Genomic DNA, 20,908 nt, shown 5'->3' with positions numbered 1-20,908 from the left:
GCAGAAACAGCATTTAATTAGAATCGGGTCCACAGAAAAGCCTTCGTTTACACCTAACGTGCCTTGCTGGGATCCGCTAGCCCAGCACTCATCAGGCGATAAAAGCCTAGAAGACAATGGAGCCCACGTGGGGGTGAGAGGAGTGGGTGTCCGGACGTTCCCGCGAGCACCTAAAAGCAGGACTCCAGGACAGGAGCCCACCTCAGCCCTCAGGAGCAGGTATACCGCGAGTCTCAGGCTTCGGGCCCAGGCCTAGGGAGGCTCTCCGGCAATTTTGCATTTGGAATTTTAAAATCATTTTCTTAAAGTGACGCACCGCTCCTCTTCCCCGTCCCCCGCAACCCCCTCCAAAAAAAAAAAAAAAAATGGCTGAGCTTCAGGCCTCACAGTCGCTGAAGCTTGCCCGCCCGACGACAAGCCTCTCTCTGGGCAGGGAGCGGCCTCCTTTTCAGGACACACAACTGCGGTCTCCACTAGCCGCTGGGCCGAAGGTGGCGCACGGGCCGGGGCTGCGAGGGGGCGGGGCCGCCGAGGAGCTCTACCCGAGCCGGGACAGCAGGAGGCGTGACCGGGAGCCTGGACCGGCGCTACCGCAAAGAAGCTCCGCCTCCGCCCCCCGCCCATCCCCTGGAGGGACGCAAGCGGGGAGGGAAAGGGGAGTCGGAGGAGGGGAGGAGGTGGTGGCGTCGGCTCTAGCTCGCTCCTCTCGGGGACCGACCGACCGACCCGCGGAGCGAAGACGTCGCTCCACACTGCTCTTCCTCCCGCCGCAAAGCCGTCCCTTCTGACCATGTCTCAGAGCAGGCATCGCGGCGCGGCTCCGCCGCTGGAGCGCGAGGACAGCGGGACCTTCAGGTCAGCGCCCGGGCGGTCGGGACCGAGCGGGGCAGGGCCGGGAGTGGTGGGCAATAGAGGAGGGGGCAGGGGAGCCGGCTGTCCAGCGGCATTCTGGGTAAAGCCCCTTCCTGGCGCTCGCGTCCTCGCGGCTGCTGGCGGGCGCTCGGCCCCGCCCTCTCGGCGGCTAGCGGGCCGGGGTCTACGGCCCGGCCCCGCCCCTCCTGCGGCCTCGGGAGGCTCGGGGTGGCCGGCGGTGGTTCCCGGCCGCCGCCTGGGAAAGGGGTTTATAGGCTTGGTCCCGGGAGGTTGCAGCACCCGAGCGTACCTCCCGATTCCCCCGCGAATCCCTCCTACCCGCATTCAAGTTGTCTCCCTAAAGACCTCCCTCACCCTGCTCGCCGCCCGCCGCAGCGGGGCCGGGAGACTGTCGCGCCTCGCCACCTCTAGCCCTGGCCGACGGGGAGCTTCGGTGCCTCCGGCGTCACCGTTGGTGGCTGTTAAAACTAGTCTTTATTTGCTTCTGCTTCCCTCCCCGCTTTGACATGCAAAGCACAGCTTTTTCTGGTTTTTGCAGTTTGGGGAAGATGATCACAGCTAAGCCAGGGAAAACACCAATTCAGGTATTACATGAATACGGCATGAAGACCAAGAACATCCCAGTTTATGAATGTGAAAGATCCGATGTGCAAATACACGTGCCCACTTTCACCTTCAGAGTAACCGTTGGTGACATAACCTGCACAGGTCTGTATGCACAACGAACCCCGATGACCATGTGGGTTGGCGGGTCAAGACCTGGTATTGCTTCTTAGCTCGGAAAAGTACCCTTTTTACCAGAGACAACAGTGAGGAGCAGGCTCTTAAAACTGATACCTTTCTCAGGTCATTGGGACTTTCCAACTTCCTGATCCTCTCCCTAATTTTCTGTTCCCCAGATACCAAGAGAAGCTCAGAAACATACCCTAGGATCCTCCTAGGGATCTTCCAAGAATTAGGGAGAAGCAGGAAAGGCTCTTGGAGCAGCCATAGATGAATCAGTAGGTGCTGTCAAATTTCATAGGTTATAGCAGATGTCAGGAGGCATGACCCCAGAATTTTCTGAGCTGCTCCCCTCTATGTATGGACTCATTTGGCACTTTGGGCCCATTGTACCACACTCGGTTCTGTATCCAAGCAAAATGAGGAAGGCGGAAAGCTCAACTACACTATATTGCATAGCAGCTTCTAGTTCCTGGCACTGTACAGTACTTTAATAAGATGTTGTCACCTTTTTTATACATGAGGAAATAGGTCCAGAGAGATTATAAGAAACATGCCCAAGGTCACACAGCAATGAAGTTTCAAAATTAAGATCCACCTTATTATGGTCATTGAACTTGAGCAAATGATAACTGAAGTAGCCCATTTGTAAATGTAGACATTTTATTCCTTATGTATCTATTTAATTGCAAACACAAAAAATATTGAATACTAAATTTAATTTGGAAGAATGCCAAGAAAAAAATTCAGCAAGAAGGCTGAAGTTCCACCATCTGGTAATCTGAAGGCATCATTTGTTTGTGTCCCTGAAAATCTGGATTCCGCTATTTTCATTGAAGCCACTTTAAGAAAATTTTGAAGCTTTTTTGTCTATGTGGGGCAGGTGGATTGTAGCTAGATTGTAGCTAGAAGGTTCCTCATATGAACCATGGAATCAACATTTGCACTACTGCTTTAGCTGGTCTATTTTAGAATATTCAGTGAAAACTCAAAAGTAGCCTTTTTCCCTTCAGTGTGTTTTAGATCAGAGATTAACAACCTGTGGCAACTGCTTAGTCCCCCTACTCTTCTCACACTGTCCTGTCTTCCTGTGCAAGCTTATCTACCTCCGTGGCTTCAAATACTATCTAAAGGCTGATAATTCTGAAACCTCTGTCTTCAGCCCAGGTGCAGTTACAGAACAGTGTATCTGCCTGTGCTTGCTAGGCATTATTGCTTGGATGACCCAAAGACACCTCAGTCTCTCACTGTCCCAAACTGAATCCATCTTCTCTTTCAAATCCATTTCCCCTGCATTCCCCAGCTCAGTAAAGGCACCACCATCACCCGTCTGCTTACAGTTGAAATTTGGGTTTCACCTTCTTGACCCCTTCTTCTCCCTCTGCCTATTGTCCAGTCTGCCCCCAAATCCTACTTCCTAAATTCTCTTGAATCTGTCTGCTTCTCTCATCTTTCTGTTGCTACTATCCGAGCCACATGGATTATAGTTGCAGCCTCATAGCTGCTCTTTTAGCTTCTATCTTGTGTTGTCCATTTTCCACACAAAAACCAGAGTGTTTTTTCTGGCATTCAAATCTGTGCATGTACTTCCTCTTTTTAAAATCCATTCAGTGGTTTTCCCATCACCCTCTGGATGAATATAAATTTCTTAACATCATTGACAACCTTACTTCTCAAAATGTGGTCGACAGCAGCATTGCTATCACCTGGGCACTTGAAAGAAGTGCAGAATATCAGGCCCCATCCAACACCTACTGTTAGTATGCATTCTAACCAAATTCCCAGGCAATTCCTAGTTTGATAAGCACAAATTTAGGAGACCATTCTTTGACCTCTCCTACCCTTCAGCTCTCTAGCCTTTTGCCTCAAAGTTCCTTTCCTCAAGCTTTTACTGTCCCCCACAACTTGGGGCCTGAGAACACCATGCTGTGTGTTACCTCTGAGGCTCTGCAAGTACTTTCTCCACCTACAGTGCTCTTCCTAATCCTCCAGCTCTCCTCACCTCACTAACTTTTACTGATCTTTCAGGTCCTTGTTTAGTTATCTCCTCCTTCATGAAACCTTTCTGAATCCTTACCAAGAGTAGGGGAGCTATCCCTTTTGTAGGCTACCCTACAACCTGCACTTAGGCCTGCTGTGATACTCCACATTTCAGACGTCTTTTTTTTTTTTTCTTTTGGTATGCAAGCCTCTCACTGTTGTGGCCTCTCCCACTGTGGAGCACAGGCTCCGGACGCGCAGGCTCAGCGGCCATGGCTCACGGGCCCAGCCGCTCCGCGGCATGTGGGATCTTCCTGGACCAGGGCACGAACCCGTGTCCCCTGCATCAGCAGGCGGACTCTCAACCACTGCGTTAGCAGGGAAGCCCCCAGATGTCTTTTTATAGACAGAATCTCACACATTAGGCTGTATGCTCTTTAAGGGCAGGGACCCTGCTTAGCTCTCTACTACGGTTGACCCTTGAACAACACGGTTTTGAATTACGCAGTCCACTCATACGAGCATCTTTTTCAGTAGTAAATACTACAGTACCATACAATCCATGGTTGGTTGATTCCGAGGAAGCTAGAAATGGAGGAACTAAAGATACAGAGGGCTGACTATAAATTATGGGTAGATTTTCAACAGTGCAGAGGGTCGGTGCCCCTAACTCCCACATTGGTCAAGGGTATATCCTTAATACCTATGTTAGTGGATAAATAAGTGTGGTTTATGTGGTCTCCGACACTTGAGAGCCATGCTTGAAATTTATTCCATGTTCCTTTTCTTTCCTCCACACAGGAGGAATGGACATCAGCATTCTGATACCACTTTGGAAAGGTTCTCAACACCTAGTTTGAAGTCAGAAGGAAAAAGATTGAATTTACAATTTACTTGTGTGGTTGCTTACTAAAATTAGGCATCAGTCTCAGTGATTAGTCAGGCCTAGTCCCTTCTGCCCCCTTAGCTACCCATGTAAGGGATACAGATTATATGGAAGACGCTTAAGGTAATCTCTCAACTTCTTCCCTATACAAACCTTCCCCCACTGTATCCAACAGGTAGTCATGACTGCTTAGCCAAGCAGAGGGGTTTAATTCAGTATAGGAGGGGTTGTTACAGTGAAAGTGTGCACATTTTGCTGACAAACGGTGTTGCTGTAAGTGGCTCCTTTAAAGGAAACTTGTTGCTATAGAAGAATTTCCTTTCTAAGAATAATGGAATAAGTTGCATTTCTTCAGAAGGTATGACATAGTCTACTTTATTACTTTATGTAATAAGCATGTATAATGTATACCTGTGTGATGATTTTTATACAGGTATACAAAAATACATATAATTTTTTAAATCACAGGGATTTTTTAATGTATTAACTTAATATGGTATTTTATTTCAGTGTATAACTGTATGCAAGTGTATGTTTTTATTACCTAGTGTGTATATATATAAAATGTGTAGTGGCTTTGTTTTGTATTATGCAAACATCTATGTAAGCCTCACATTTTCACAGCATGTAAAGAGTTTTTTTTTTTTTTAACCTTAATTCAGGTGAAGGTACAAGTAAGAAGCTGGCGAAACATAGAGCTGCAGAGGCTGCCATAAACATTTTGAAAGCCAATGCAAGTATTTGGTGAGCTAAATTTCTTTGTATTCTGCAGCTCAAAAATATCATGGCTGAGGTAAGGTTAAAAGTTTGAACATGCTCACAAAAGCAACAAAGTAAACAGTTGTTAATATCTAGCTCTAAAATTCTATTTCCTTGTGAAGACCTGTCATCCACTAAAGACAACTTTATCTGTAAGAAATTAAATCCAGCTATTAATTGGCAGTTGAAGGCTCTATTAATTAGTAGATGAGGTGCAACACTAGAAAACCAGAGTGTTTCTGGCAAACATCTTACTGGATTAAGAGTTTCTTTCTACAATGAAGAAAACAAGGTGTGAGATAGAAAAAGATCAGCTAAAAGTATTCTTTTAGAAATTCGAATTTGAAAGGAGACAAAGAGATTTCCTTCTAAATGTGATGTTAATTCTTTTTTTCTTTTTAATACATTTATTTGATTTATTTATTTTTTGGCTGCGTTGGGTCTTCTGTGTCTGTGCACGGGCTTTCTCTAGCTGCCGAGGGCTTCTCATTGCAGTGGCTTCTCTTGTTGCGGAGCACAGGCTGCAGGCGCGCAAGCTTCAGTAGTTGTGGCTCGCGGGCTGTAGAGCGCAGGCTCAGTAGTTGTGGCGCACAAGCTTAGCTGCTCCACGGCATGTGGGATCTTCCTGGACCAGGGCTCGAACCTGTGTCCCCTGCATTGGCAGGCGGATTCTTAAACACTGTGCCACCAGGGAAGCCCCTGGGATGTTAATACTTGACAAATATTTCCAAAATAAATTTGTTATCACATTAGGTGCTTTTGGAAGGAGCACTGGTCCTGGAGCATCTCATGTATTGTAAACTGGTGTCCTTTGATTTCTAATGGGCACATCCAGGAGCACATTTTGCCTGTAAATTCTTCCCTTTACGCACATTCAAGTATATTTGGAGTACAATCTGGTATATCTGCTCATAGCTGAGAGCAGAGACCCATGGGAAGTTAGGATGGGTTTTTTGTTTCCTAGTCATAGAAGAACTTCTGGCTTAGGGATATATTGATATTTAGATTCTCATGCAGTGTTCCTCCCATTTACTTAGTAATTCTAAACCTTTTAGGTAGTTTAGAACCAACCAGCAAAAGCCTTGGATCTCACAAAATGACTAGGGTCATACATTATAAATGATTTATGCTAGCTTTCTGGACATGCCAAGTGACATGGCGGGTTTTGGATTTTCCCCTTGCTGGTGATGGCCATGCCATTTCTGTGCAATCCAAAGGTCAACCCAAAGTGTTGCATATATTCATAGAAATTAGTATACAGAGTGTACTTTCTGCACATGGGCACTTCACTTTGTCAGCAAAAAAGGCTAACAAACCTTACTATGTATTTGTGCTTCTTGACAGATAAGATGGGAATTGCTAAGCTGTAAATCAGGCTGAAAGTGGCCTAATATGATAGAGACTTTCTCACTTCTCCATCACAATTACTTGGGTAGCTTCAGTGTACAGCATTGTAAGTGAATATTTGTATCTCATCAGCTTATGTAAAGCTTGAAATTCTGACAGGTAGAAAAGAAACTTGAGGGCTTCCCTGGTGGCGCAGTGGTTGAGAGTCTGCCTGCCGATGTAGGGGACACGGGTTCGTGCCCCGGTCCGGGAGGATCCTGCATGCTGTGGAGCGGCTGGGCCCGTGAGCCATGGCCGCTGAGCCTGTGCATCCGGAGCCTGTGCTCCGCAACGGGAGAGGCCACAACAGTGAGAGGCCCGTGTACCATAAAAAAAAAAAAAAAAAAAAAAAGAAAAGAAATTTGAGGAAATGGCAATAACAACCTCACTGGTCATGGAAGAAATGCCTCTAGCTGCTTAGGTGGCAGTAACCTTGAAATGCAGCTTGTTCCACATTAGGCATCCATCACCCAAGTAACTACTAAGTTCACACTACTTAGAAGAGGTTGTTCTCTTTTTCTCTAATCACAGTCCCCACATGCTCAAATCAGGTTCATGCTGGCCATCAATTTTATACAGGATACATATAAATCTTAGGAAGATTATCCTAGCATAGAGCAGATAATAGATCAAACCAGGTCTTTCTTCCATAATTATCTGGATGAAAAAGCTACATTTATGATCTGTATGGTTTACATTGCCAGGCTAAACTTCCTGTTAGTCTTCCCTTTTTTTGTAGTTGTAACAATAGTGTGCTTTATTTAAATACATTTTTATTGAGCATCTATTATATATAAAGCACTGCAAGGCTTATGAGGGTAAGTAATACATAGGCCCTACCATTAAGGATTTTATAGTCTGAACAGGGGAGAGGTGTGATGAGGGATAGACAAATCACATGTATTTGTAAGAGTGTACAACTTATGGTAAAATAATTTGTTTAAGAAAGGGTCAAACCAAATGTTACAGTGGTTCAAAGAAGGGAGAAGTTATGTTCCACTGGGGTAAAAGAATAGGCTTCTGAGAGGAAGTGGCAATTGAGGTATACCTTGGATGATGGATAGATCAGATTCTTACAGAAGAGGTGGACGAGAAGGGTATTCCATGCAGAAGGAAAGGCAACAGCAAAGGCATGGAAAGCTAAATTGAAAATGCTTGTCCTTTACTTAATAATTTAGGGGAGATTATTTTGTTTTATAACACTTTATAAAAATGTTTAGCTTTGCAGTTCCAGATCCCTTAATGCCTGACCCTTCCAAGCAACCAAAGAACCAGCTTAATCCTATTGGTTCATTACAGGTAAGTGGCACAGTTTTTCCATACTTAACTTTTTGTCTACTGAAAAAAATGCCATAAATTTTGATAATATCATAAGGGCTGAGAGAAGGAATTAATATTTTAAAGATGGTATAACATTTTGTGTTCCAGGTTATGATCATTAGATGTTAAAGTGCTAACTTGAAATTATTTTCCTATTTATTTACGTTTTGGATTTTCTTCCATATACAGTATCTGCCTTTGGTTTGTGGAATTCTCATTTGAGATCAGCAGGACCTCAGTGCACATGGGTAGAGTGTTTTATATTTTAAGAATATTTCTTGCCACTCTTGTGACAAATCTCTACTTCTGTTGAGAGAGAAGACTTTATAAGAACCCAAACTGAGTAACCTAACTCAAGAAAAGGGAAGTCGTTTGCTTATTTGCTTATTCTACCGAAAAAATATATTCAGCTTTGAATTTCTGTGTGCAGAATATCCTCCTTGCAGACTATCCATGTGCTCTGTTGGACAACTCCCCTCCCTATTATCCAACCAGTCCTTTGGTCTCTTTCCTCCTCTGAGTTTTTCTGTAGTTTTCTTCCCCTTCTTTCCTCAACCTCATCCAGGTGTGTTTGTTTGATGTCTGCTTCTCATCTGCTCTCGATCGAATGTAGTTAGTTAGGCAGCCATGGGTATGGAAGGTTATAGTTAGGAGGGGAGAGGCTTTAGGAACTGATGGCTGTGAGACCTGTAGCTGTCCTCTCTGATGTTCCCAGAGGCTGAACGTAGCTTGTCTTTCTGTTTGAACTCTTTGATATCAACTCACTACAGCTTAACGGAAGAACACCATTCACTGCTTCACCACAGGAAAACTGCTTCCGTTTTGGTATTGTGGGCCTATAAGATATAAAATGCAGGAATATCTCTGGGAAATAGAGGGCCTTCTCTCATTTTTTTCATTGCAGAATATCATTATTCTTTGCAAACATATAAATAGATATGGGATCAAAATCATGAGAGAATATCATTTGTGTGATTGAGCCACTGCATAGTAAAAATTACTAATAAATCCTCATCTCGATTTTCTAGGAATTGGCTATTCATCATGGCTGGAGACTTCCTGAATATACCCTTTCCCAGGAGGGAGGACCTGCTCATAAGAGAGAATATACCACAATTTGCAGGCTAGAGTCATTCATGGAAACTGGTACTTATTCCTTTTTACCCTCATACAGTTGAAGACATTTGAAATATTTTGAGAAGATGAATGACCATAGAAATTTCTGTTGTGATTTCTTTTCAAATATTTCTATGGGGAAAAAAACTGACACTCCTGGTCTACTGTTTCTAACTTTCTGCAGTTGAATTTTTTTTTTAATTTTTTAAATTTATTATTTATTTTTGGTTGCGTTGGGTTTTCGTTGTTGCGCGCGGGCTTTTTCTAGTTGCGGCAAGCGGGGGCTACTCTTTGTTGCGGTGCGCAGGCTTCTCATTGTGGTGGCTTCTCGTTGCAGAGCACGGGTTCTAGGCACTCGGGCTTCAGTAGTTGTGGCTTGCGGGCTCTAGAGCACAGGCTCAGTAGTTGTGGCACACAGGCTTAGTTGCTCCACGGCATGTGGGATTTTCCTGGACCAGGGATCAAACCCATGTCCCCTGCATTGGCAGGCAGATTCTTAACCACTGCACCACCAGGGAAGTCTTCTGCAGTTGAATTTAAGTATAAATGTTTGGCTTAAGAATACTTAACTTCTTAATTTGATATTTTTTAAAATTATGAGTTGGTAATGGATAAACAAATAAATAATTGACTCTTTAAACAGTCTTCATTGATATAATAGGGACTTAAAAATCATTTTGGAGAAAAAAGCAGTAGTAAATCTCTTGGAGTTTCAATAGCTATTCTAGAAGATAGGAGGACAAGAAGATTACATTTGAAAACAAGATGATTAATAAGAGGCTGATGGCAAAAAATTGCAGTGGGATAAAAATAAAGTAGAAATTAACCTTTTACATTACAACAACTTTACGTTGTAAAGGCCACAGACTATGAGAAAAAAGTCACTTAATAAAGTACTCCTGAGGATTCCTATTTTAACTTCTCTAGCATGTTTTTGTTAAGTGGCTTAAAATGGAATTTTACCTTGGTTAGATATTAGTCTTAAATAATAAGCAGCTGTTTGCCCTTGAGAGGTAGTGTGGGCCAGTGCAGAAAGCCCTAGGCCAGAAGCAGGAACCTCAGCTTCCTGTTCTTGATGCAGTCCTTGATTTGCAAGGTTAGGTAAATTGCTTAATCTCCCTGCCTAGATCTCAGTTTTTAAATCTGTAAACATGGAAGTAGATGATATTGATAGTGTCTTTCAACTCTAGCCTCTCCTATGCCCTTCTTATTCATGTTAAAGAAAGAAATTCCACATAGTTATCAGTGTATAGGAGATTATAAACAAGAAATAGACATTGAGAGATAGCAGTTGTAATTCTAATGTACCTTGGTAAATTTGAATATTTAGTCAGAATTAAACCAAATATGGTTCATTAAAGCTAGACATAGGGAGATACATCTGTTAAAGAAAAACAAAGTATAACTATTAAAGATAAACTGTTAAAGAAACGTCTTCAAAAATGTAACCATTAACAGTTGTATGAAGCACAACAAGTAAAGATGTCACGTCTGTAAAAGAATAGTATACGGGCTTCCCTGGTGGCGCAGTGGTTGGGAGTCCGCCTGCCGATGCAGGGGGGCGCGGGTTCCTGCCCCGGTCCAGGAGGATCCCGCATGCTGCGGAGCGGCTGGGCCCGTGGGCCATGGCCGCTGGGCCTGCGTGTCCGGAGCCTGTGCTCCGCAACAGGAGAGGCCACAACAGTGAGAGGCCCGCGTACCGGGAAAAAAAAAAAAAAAGAATAGTATACAAAAACCATGAGATTGTTCTCTGACCAAACACAGTACATTAAACATTTGGTCATTCTCTATGGACACTAGCTTATTTTCTAAACCTACTATTTTTTTCTTTATTTAGGAAAGGGGGCATCAAAGAAACAAGCCAAGAGAAATGCTGCTGAGAAATTTCTTGCCAAATTCAGTAATATCTCTCCAGAGAACCACATTTCTTTGGTGAGTAATGATCGGAGGTCTACAATGTTAATGTGATTAAACATCTGTTGCTGTAGGAAACTTCTCTAGATTTCTTTTTGTATAGATACTTCAGAGTTGCAGTTTTAAACAAATCTCTTAACTGTTGAGTAATACACTACCCCAATTTTAGCTGCTTGCAGTATGTGAGCCAGGATCACAGGCGTGGCCAGGTAAGAGAGTTTGGGAGGCACAGTCAGATTCAGAATAATATGATGGTATCTAAAGATGGTAAGTCACTAGTGCCACTTTTGCCTTCAGATTGACAATTCACTCCCATCTCTTGGTTCATCCATTCATTTATCCACTCAGCAAACATTTAGGGAACTCATTATTTGCCAAGCTTGATGCCCTAAGGAGTTTGTAGCCAGCCTACTGAAAGAGAAAAGAACCTTACAGACTGGTCCTTCCAGAGGCGTCTTGGGAACGTAGGAGAAGGATCCAACTAAGACGGGGTTTTAGGAAGACTTCTTGGAGGAAGTAATAGCTGAGCTGAGACCTATAGGATGACAACAGGAAAAAAGAATTCCAGAGAGAAGAAAGACCATGTACAAAGACCCAGGAGTGAAACACTTTATGTGATCTAGGACTGCAGAGTAATTTGGGATGGCTGGAGCATATTCATAGATTTGGAGGGAGGGAGTCTCAAACAATGAGGCCAGAAAGGAAAAGAGGGATTGAATCTTGCAGGAACTACTATGTTAAGGAGATTGAACTTTATCCTGAGGGTAGTGCAAAGTCATTAAATAAATTTAATATGTAAAGGACAAGATCCAATTTATACATTAGAAGGGAAATCACTGGCTGCATTATGGTGAGTGAATGAATATTAGAGTCAAAGAGACCTGCTACAATGCTGTTTTAGAAAAGCAGATGAGAAATGATGGTGGCCTAGACTAAGGTAGTGGCAGTTGAAATGATCGATTTAAAAATTATTTAGAAAACTGAAGTGAATGGGGCATGGTAACTGATTGCATGTAGGGAGTAAGGAAAAAGAAAGAAATAAACATTTTTAGCTTGGCAACAGAGTAGATGGTGGTACCATTCAATAATATGGGGAACACAGAAGATGAGTAGGATTTGAGGGGGAGCAGATAATGAGCTAAACGTAGGATACATTGAATTTGAAATGTTTGTGGAGTAGCTAAGTGAAAATGTTGAGTAGGCAGCTGGTATTCAGATAGAGAACTTAAGAGATTGGGCTACACATAATATATTAATTGAGATTCTGATATTTGTATATAGGTATGTATGGTGGTCCATTATCTGAGAGTAGGATGTTAGGTAGGAAATGAAAAGTGAAGACTATAGGAGTGTCCTAAGCTTCTGATAAAAAAAAAAAGGGCTCATTCTGTAGGGAAAAAAGACTATATCTGAGTAAGTAATATAGTTTTGATTTTGCTTTTTTAATAGAAAAATATAAAACACTGCATTCACTTCTTTTAAAACTGGATTAGAGATGAAACCATAATCACAAAACACAGGTTTGTAGGTGAATTCTGTTAAATCATCAAGGAAGAGATAATCTTCCATGCTATTTAAACTCTTGCAGTTAATATATATAACATAGGGGAAGCTTCTAAATTTATTTCCCAAAACTAACATAACACTAATATCTGACAATAGCAAATCCCAATGGCAAAAATTATGGATTAATCTCCCTTATGGTGAAACACCTTAATATTCAGTAGAACATTAAAAGAATAATATACCATAGACAAGTAGGGTTTATTTTAGGACTGTAAGAGTATTTCAGTGTTGGTAAATCTATTACTATAACTAATCACATTAATGTGTTAAAGGAGAGAAACATTATCCTCTCAATAGATGCCAAAAAAATTTTGACAGTCATTACTGATAAACTCTTTTAAAATATCCCTATTGTGATTTAAAATATATACCTCAGTGCTCGCTTCGGCAGCACAGAAACTAAAATTGGAACGATAAAGAGAAGATTAGCATGACCCCTGTGCAAGAATGACATGCAAATTCATGAATCGTCCCATATTTTTATAGCCAGGACGTGGAAGCAACCTAAGTGTCCATTGACAGATGAATGGATAAAGAAGACGTGGCACATATATACAATGGAATATTACTCAGCCATAAAAAGAAATGAAATTGAGTTATTTGTAGTGAGGTGGATGGACCTAGAGACTGTCATACAGAGTGAAGTAAGTCAGAAAGAGAAAAACAAATACCATATGCTAACACATATATATGGAATCTTAAAAAATCTAAATGTTTCTGATGAACCTAGGGGCAGGACAGGAATAAAGACTCAGACATAGAGAATGGACTTGAGTACACAGGGAGGGGGAAGGGTAAGCTGGGACAAAGTGAAAGAGTAGCATTGACATATATACACTACCAAATGTAAAATAGCTAGTGGGAAGCAGCTGTATAGCACGGGGAGATCAGCTCGGTGCTTTGTGACCACCTAGAGGGGCAGGATAGGGAGGGTGGGAGGGAGATGCAAGAGGGAGGGGATATGGGGATATATGTATACATATAGCTGCTTCACTTTGTTATACAGCAGAAACTACACAACACTGTAAAGCAATTATACTCCAATAAAGATGTTAAAATAAATAAATAAATAAAATAAAATATATACCTCAGGAAAAAAATCAAAATCATGGGTACATGTTTACATGTCTTATCCATTCCCATTAATTTCAGAAATAAGGTAAGGATGCCCACAGATACCTTTTTTTTTTCTTTCGGGTCACACCATGCAGCTCTTGGGATCTTAGTTCCCCAACCAGGGTTTGAACCCAGGCCCTCAGCAGTGAAAGTGCTGAGTCCTCACCACTTCCCAGGACTGCCTGGGAATTCCTGATACCCTTTTTTTTAAACATTGTTCTAGAAGTATCAACCAGCATAATCAGAAAACAAGAGGTTGGAAATAAGAGGAGATAGAAACGATCATTAATTGTAAATAATTGTATCCCTATAAAGCCCTAGAGAAAAACTACCAGATATAATAAGAGAATTCATCAAGGTAACTGATCATAAAATTAATATACAGAGTCAATAGCTTTCTCATATTATTTCTGTTACAAAGGTAACCACCAGAATAATTAAAAATAGAAAGGTGAAAATTATTGCTTCTGGAAAGAGGACTTGAAGGTAGGGAGGAGGATTGTTGCTTTTATAATTCTGTACTATTTAATTTTTTTGTTGTATGTGTGTATTACTTTTAATAATAAAATGTATGAAGCTTGATAACATTGATCATTTTATAGCAAAATAGAACTCTGTCCTGAAAAAGCATACTAGAAAAAATTAATAGCTTCCCTATTTATCAGTATTACAAAATGGAATATAGAAGATCCTATTCTCAATAGTAGAAAAGAGGATAATATGACAGGGAATAAACTTAGAAAGAAATGTGCAGGACTCATATGAGAAAAACTTTAAAACTCTAGTGAGGGATTTAACAGAAATTGAATAAATGTAAAGCTATCTATTTTTGATAGAAAGACTCAATACTGTAAATATATGAAAATGTAATATAGTCTTAGTCAAAATCTACCAGAATTCATTTTGGATCTTGATACAACTTTACTGAGTTTATCTGGAAAAATAAACTCAAGAATAGCCAAGAAAACTGAAAAGGAAGAGTACGGGAGGTGGGGTTATACCCTACCAGAAAATAAAACATACTATAAAACTATAGTAGTTAAAACAGCTTTTGTATCGCAATAGACAGAGGATAGGTATAGATGCCAATCCATATAGGAAGATAGTATATGACAACAGGGAGATTTCACATCAGTGGGTGAGAGGATGAATGGTATAGAAATAACTTACAGCCACATTGTCGGGGGAGGTGAGGGGTGGCGGAATACACATGCACACAGGTGTATGATATATTTAGGTTGCTACCTTATTCCTTACATTAAAATAAATTTCAAATGGATCAAAGATTTAAACGTAAGAATTGGAACTGTATGAGAAAACATGGAAGAGCTTTCCTTTTAAAATTCTTAGCATGGAAAAGCCTTTTTAAGCATAACTTAAAACATAGAAGCTGTAAAGTAAGATTCACAAATTTAACTACATAAAACCTACACTGCACAGCAAAATGTCTGTAAATAAAACTAATAAAAACAAAGTAAGAAGAAACTGTTTTGAACACATGAGTAGGAAGGGACTGTTTTCAATACCAAACATAAAGCTTACACATCAATAAAAAAGGCAACCCAGCAGAAGAAATACAAATGGTGGGGAAAAAAATGTTCAACTTTATTCATGCATGTTAAACAAGATACTATTTTCACCTTTAGTTTGACAAAACCTACAAAGTTTGACAATACCTGGTATTGGCTAGGGTGTGAGAAAACAAACACCCTCCAAGACACTTGATGGAAGTATAAATTGGCTCATAAATCAGTTTGGAAGTATTAATATTTATCAAAATTAAAAGCATACATGTTCTTTGACTCAGCAGTTCTACTTCTAGAAATGATTCTGTCGAGAAAGTCATCCAAGTGCAAAAGAGTTTCATTGTAACACTGTTAGTGAAAGAAACCAGAAACAACCTAAAACCTACAGTTGGAGACTGGTAAGGTAACTGTAGTGCATGTATGTGCAGTGCAGTGATATGAGAAAACTTAACAGATGAGAAAACTTAACAGTATCAGGTGTAGAAGAGTAAGCTATCATTTTTGTTTACAAAGATTATACATGTGTCTGCTTAAACGTGCATAGAATGCGTACGGAAGTATACTGAAGAGGTGTTTAATAGCAAGTATCTCTGGGGAGTGGAGCAGAAGTCTGGGGAAGGGGCAGCAAGGAAAAGAGACTGTTCTTCGTATGTATTTGTTCTTGTTACAGGTATCCTTTTACTATATGGATGACCTATGACTTTTTAAAAACAGCATTTTTTAAAGTTCCAGTCAAGGAATGTAAAATTCTACTTGGTAAATTTTGCAAATTATGCAAAAATTACCCAATTCTTTATCATGGCCATCCCTATGATCTTTTGAAAATCCCTTAACCTCTGTCAAGCTCATTGATAAATAACACCAAAGGACAGGTTGCCCTACTTACTTCAGAGAGTAGTTTTTTGTGGTTTTTCTAATGGCATATTATATGAAAGCAATTTAAAAACCATAAACTAACATGGAACTGCAAAGTATTCTAAGAACAGAAGTGAAAAAGTAAAGATAGAGGGGAAAATAAAGAAAAGAGGAAAAGGAGAAAAGAAAACAGGAAAAAACAAACTCAGTTGGGTTCTGGGATAAGTCTGATAAGAATTTTTTGACATGCCATTCATTTGAACGTCTTGTTCTCAAACTTGCACATTTCACCTTGTCTACAGTTTCTTTGTTTTCTGCTTTACAGCTGTCAGTTAGAGACTGGTATTTAATACAAGAAGCCATAAAGATATGAAAATTCCTTTATATTTTAATTTGTAAATTGCTCCATTAGGCAGACTCGATTACAGTTGACCCTTGAACAACACAGGTTTTAACTGCTCAGGTCCACTTATATGCAGATTTGTTTCCATAGTAAATACTGCAGTCCACGGTTGGTTGATTCTGTGGATGCAGAACTGTGGATACAGAGGGCCAACTATAAGTTATACATGGACTTTTGACTGTGAGGAGTGTCGGCTGCCTTAACCCCCAAGTTGTTCAAGGGTCAGCTGTATTGCAGATTTGTTTATCGTGCTCTTAAATATGTTATACATCTTAACGTGACCATCAGAAATTTTGACTGAGACCTTTATACTATACAAAGGTATTTTTAAATACTTCCAGTATATTATTGCACATTCTTTTTTCTTTAACATTGTGGTGTTTGTTAAATGTGTGTGCTTGTTAGTGCTATCTAGTTTAAATCGGAAAGTTTAAACATGCTTTATAAAGTATTAAATGTGAGTGCTTAATTAATACTTATAATAGCGTTGGAACCCAGTCCAAGAGTCTTAACTTTCGTCTCTGTTTTTCAGACAAATGTGGTAGGACATTCTTTAGGTTGTACTTGGCATTCCTTGAGGAATTCTCCTGGTGAAAAGATCAACTTACTGAAAAGAAGCCTCCTCAGTATTCCAAATACAGATTACATCCAGCTGCTTAGTGAAATTGCAAAGGAACAAGGTTTTAATATAACATATTTGGATATAGGTATGATTTTTTTCTTTAGCTTATGCTAAAACCTGTTTATTTTTTTAAATGTTTGAGGAACAAAACCTCTATTATAATTTTTTTCATTGATTGGGGATTCTGACTATATATAATTACTAGAACAGTAACATATATCATTGGTATGTCCCATTCTTATAAACAATAAAAATAGAGGTAACATCTATACAGTTATAATAGTAAAAACAATAATAGCTAAGAGTTATAGAGTTACTACGTGCCAGATACTGTTCTAAGGACATAACATATTTCAACCCACAGAATCCTCAAACTGTGAAGTAGATTCTATTATTCTTATATATAAGTGAGGAAAGTAAGACAAAGAAAGGTTGAGAAACTTGCCTGAGATAACATAGCTGCTAGTCAGTGGTAGAGCCAGATTAGAAGAGTCCCTGCTGATATAATACCTATTAAACCAGCCCTGATGGGCAGCTTGACAAATAAAAAGGCACCCACATTTCTAGAACAAGTACCAAGTTTGTGGGGGTCAGGCCAGACGTCTCTCCACTTTATCACTGTGTACCACTTCTGGGAGATAAATGGGGACAATTTATAGTTTTATCTCACCTCAGCTATGAACTGCTATATTTTTTCTAGCTCATAATCACTCAGATAGACAAATGCAGACAGATTGGAAAGCAATCAGTGTGGATTTTCTTTTAATGCAGTTTATAACTGGCTAATTTGTTTGTATGTGTGTGTTCATGTGTGTTTTTGGTGTCTTGATTTAACATCAGTATAGTATGTGAAGAATTTGATACCCCTTATTCTAGCCTTAGTGACCTGGGGGGACCTAGCTTGTCCGAGCTACTAGCACTGAGAAAGTAGGGTGTTTCGGGACTGAAAGAACTTCTAATTTTCTCTGCTACTTTGGGATTGAATGATGGGTCAGGTACAGTGCCTCAATATACTGAGAATTATGCAGAACCTGGGGAATAATTTAGAAAGATGATCAGAAAACGTAGCTGATTGAGAAACCATTCATTCAAAAAATATTTCTTAAGTATCTACACATTGTTGGGTGTTTGAGACACAGATGAATAAGCCATGTCATGAATATGACTATGGAAGGTTTTGAATCTGGGAAAAGAAGGAAACTTGAGATGGTTTTTTAGATTACAAATTAATGATGACTTTGAAATGCTCCTTAGCAATTTTAAGAACTAAATAGTTCTTGTAAACATAGAACAGCAGTTTAAAAACCACAGTCAGAAAAAATAAAAATAAATAAAAAATAAAAACCACAGTCAGTTAATTTGACTAACTTCTATGCAATTACTTTCAAAAGAACCTCAGTGTTCTCCAAAGAAGATCTACAAATGGCCAAGAAGCACGTGAGAATGTGCTCACTATCATTAGTCATCAGGGACATGCAAATCAAAACAACAGTGAGGTACCAATTCACACCCAGTAGGATGGCTATGATGAATAAAATAGAAAATAACCAATTGTAGAAATTGTAGCCCTCATATGTTACATAGTGAACACGTAAAGTAGTTCAGCTGCTGTGGAAAATTTGAGGAGTTTTGTTGCTCCTCAAGTGAATTACCATATGACTTAGTAACTTTACTGCTAAGTATGTACCCAAAAGAATTGAAAGCTGGTATTCCAACAGATACCTGTACACACATGTTCACAGCAGTACTATTCACAATAGCTAAGAGGTAGAAACAGCCCAACGTCCATTGACAGATGAATGAATAAACCAATTGTGGTATATACATGCCATGAAATATTATTCAGCCACAAAAAAGAATGAAGTTCTGATATATGCTACAACATGGATAAACCTCAAAAATAATTATACTAAGTGAAAGACAGACAAAAAAAGTCACATATGATTCCATTTCCATGAACTATCCAGAATAGGTTAACCCATAGATTGGTAGTTGCCAGGGGCTGGGCGGTATGGGTGGGGATAGTGTTTTCCCTTGGGGTGATGAAATGGTGAGAATGTTCTGTAACTGGATAGACGTGGTGGTTGCACCACATTGTGAATGTACTAAATGCCACTGAATAGTTCACTTTAAAATGGTTAATTTTATGTTATGTGACATTTACCTCAATTTAAAAATGAACCTAGGGCTTCCCTGGTGGCGCAGTGGTTGAGAGTCCGCCTGCCGATGCAGGGGACACGGGTTCGTGCCCCGGTCCGGGAAGATCCCACATGCTGCAGACTGGCTGGGCCCGTGAGCCATGGCCGCTGAGCCTGCGCGTCCGGAGCCTGTGCTCCGCAACGGGAGAGGCCACAACAGTGAGAGGCCCGCGTACTGCAAAGAAAAAAAAAAAAAAGAACCTAGATGCTAGAACTAGAAAGCCTCTTCACACATTAAATAATCCCATTGTATCTGGATATTTTATACTATATTGATTCTAGCTGAAATAACATTTAATCATCACAATTTCAAACAACTCACCTGTTTCTACTCCTTTCCCTGTCTCAATAAACCATCTTTAGTAAGAGTGATTCATCAGATGTTAAGACCGTTTGTTTTCAGGGTTTCAGTGTTGTTTTAAAACATCCTAAACAAATATACAAAATGGAATTAAACTCTCTGCACAGACTTAATAACCAAAGAACATGACATCACAAGGGAGGTTTTGCCCTGAACCGTGTATTTCCTGGTTCAGTGTCTACTGAAAATAACTCTAGACTTCAGAGTGGAAAATACAGTCTCTCCAGTCCTCCAGCAAATTTTTTTTCCATTTTAAAAAAGTTGCTGTGGTTCAGTAATTTGCAAACACTGTTAAACTAACCACATTAAAATTGCCTTGGGATCTCTTTGAAAATGCAGGAATCTGGCCACTCCAACCCCTACCCCTGCGTTTCTGATAGAGCAGGCTGGAGTGTGGCCCAGGCACCTGGATTTCTTTAAAGTTCCCCCAGGTGATTATGAAGCACAGCTGTGTTTGAGAACCGCTGTAGCTGGGCAGTTTGTACAAGAATGACAAAGATGATAAGTGGAGTAGTATACCATGGATGCTTAGGGAGGAAGACGGTAATAACAATTGTATTGTTTTTACAAAGGATCTGCTTTCTATGCACGTGGCATTAATCATCACGTCTGAATGTGTCATTGCAGAAGAACTGAGTGCCAATGGACAGTATCAATGTCTCGCTGAATTGTCCACCAGTCCCATCACAGTCTGTCATGGCTCGGGGATCTCCTGCGGCAGTGCGCAGAGTGATGCAGCTCACAATGCTCTGCAGTATTTAAAGATAATAGCAGAAAGGAAGTAAACGTGGAGCAATGAGAAAACCCTTCAGTAGCACATAAGAAGTCCCCCTTTCTCCCCTTCCCAAGTAAAACATTTACTAGAATGTTTGACTCTGTGTGTTGGTTCTAAATCTCTTCATAGATTCCATGAACACTCCAGATTTAATTATCTCCTGGTAGTTGTTATTAAGATGTTTTTAATGGCTTCGACTTTGTATTGGTATATTGTATTTATAAACTTTGTACCATATGCAGAGTGTAGCACCCATTTTACAATGCCATGTACATAGAAGGAAAAAAACTGCATGATTGTTGTTGTCGATGAAGGAGGAGGATAAAATAAAACTGCTAGCAACAGTCTTTCCTACTGGTGCTTAACCTCTTCTTTGTGCAAGGCTTTGTAAAGGGATTTCGAAGGAAGCCCCTTAGAATTAGTGTTGAGGAACGCACTAACAGGTTTTAATTGAATGTGATTGTTAAATTTCAGGGAACGTGATTGGTCTGCTGTGTATTCGAATCCATGTAATAAAGAGCTGTTGTTA

General features: G+C 40.3%; 1 protein-coding gene and 1 non-coding gene across 2 annotated transcripts; both read left to right on the top strand.

The window, feature by feature from the left end:
• Window positions 1–671: 671 nt before the first annotated feature.
• On the top strand, window positions 672–20,908 carry PRKRA (protein activator of interferon induced protein kinase EIF2AK2). The gene is made up of 8 exons (XM_065880613.1): window positions 672–855; window positions 1,412–1,581; window positions 5,125–5,206; window positions 7,828–7,906; window positions 8,956–9,073; window positions 10,881–10,975; window positions 16,956–17,130; window positions 20,232–20,908. Exons 1-8 carry the CDS (start codon window positions 791–793, stop codon window positions 20,387–20,389), a joined length of 942 nt encoding a protein of 313 aa, XP_065736685.1. The 5' UTR covers window positions 672–790; the 3' UTR covers window positions 20,390–20,908.
• LOC136126206 (U6 spliceosomal RNA) lies at window positions 12,899–13,005 on the top strand. The gene has a single exon (XR_010656095.1). It is a non-coding gene; the product is annotated as a U6 spliceosomal RNA (small nuclear RNA).

This window comes from Phocoena phocoena, chromosome 7 (genome assembly GCF_963924675.1).
Source record: "Phocoena phocoena chromosome 7, mPhoPho1.1, whole genome shotgun sequence".
NCBI lineage: Eukaryota > Metazoa > Chordata > Mammalia > Artiodactyla > Phocoenidae > Phocoena > Phocoena phocoena.
The sequence above is the reverse complement of the archived record's forward strand: the minus strand, read 5'-3'. Positions and strand labels throughout refer to the sequence as shown.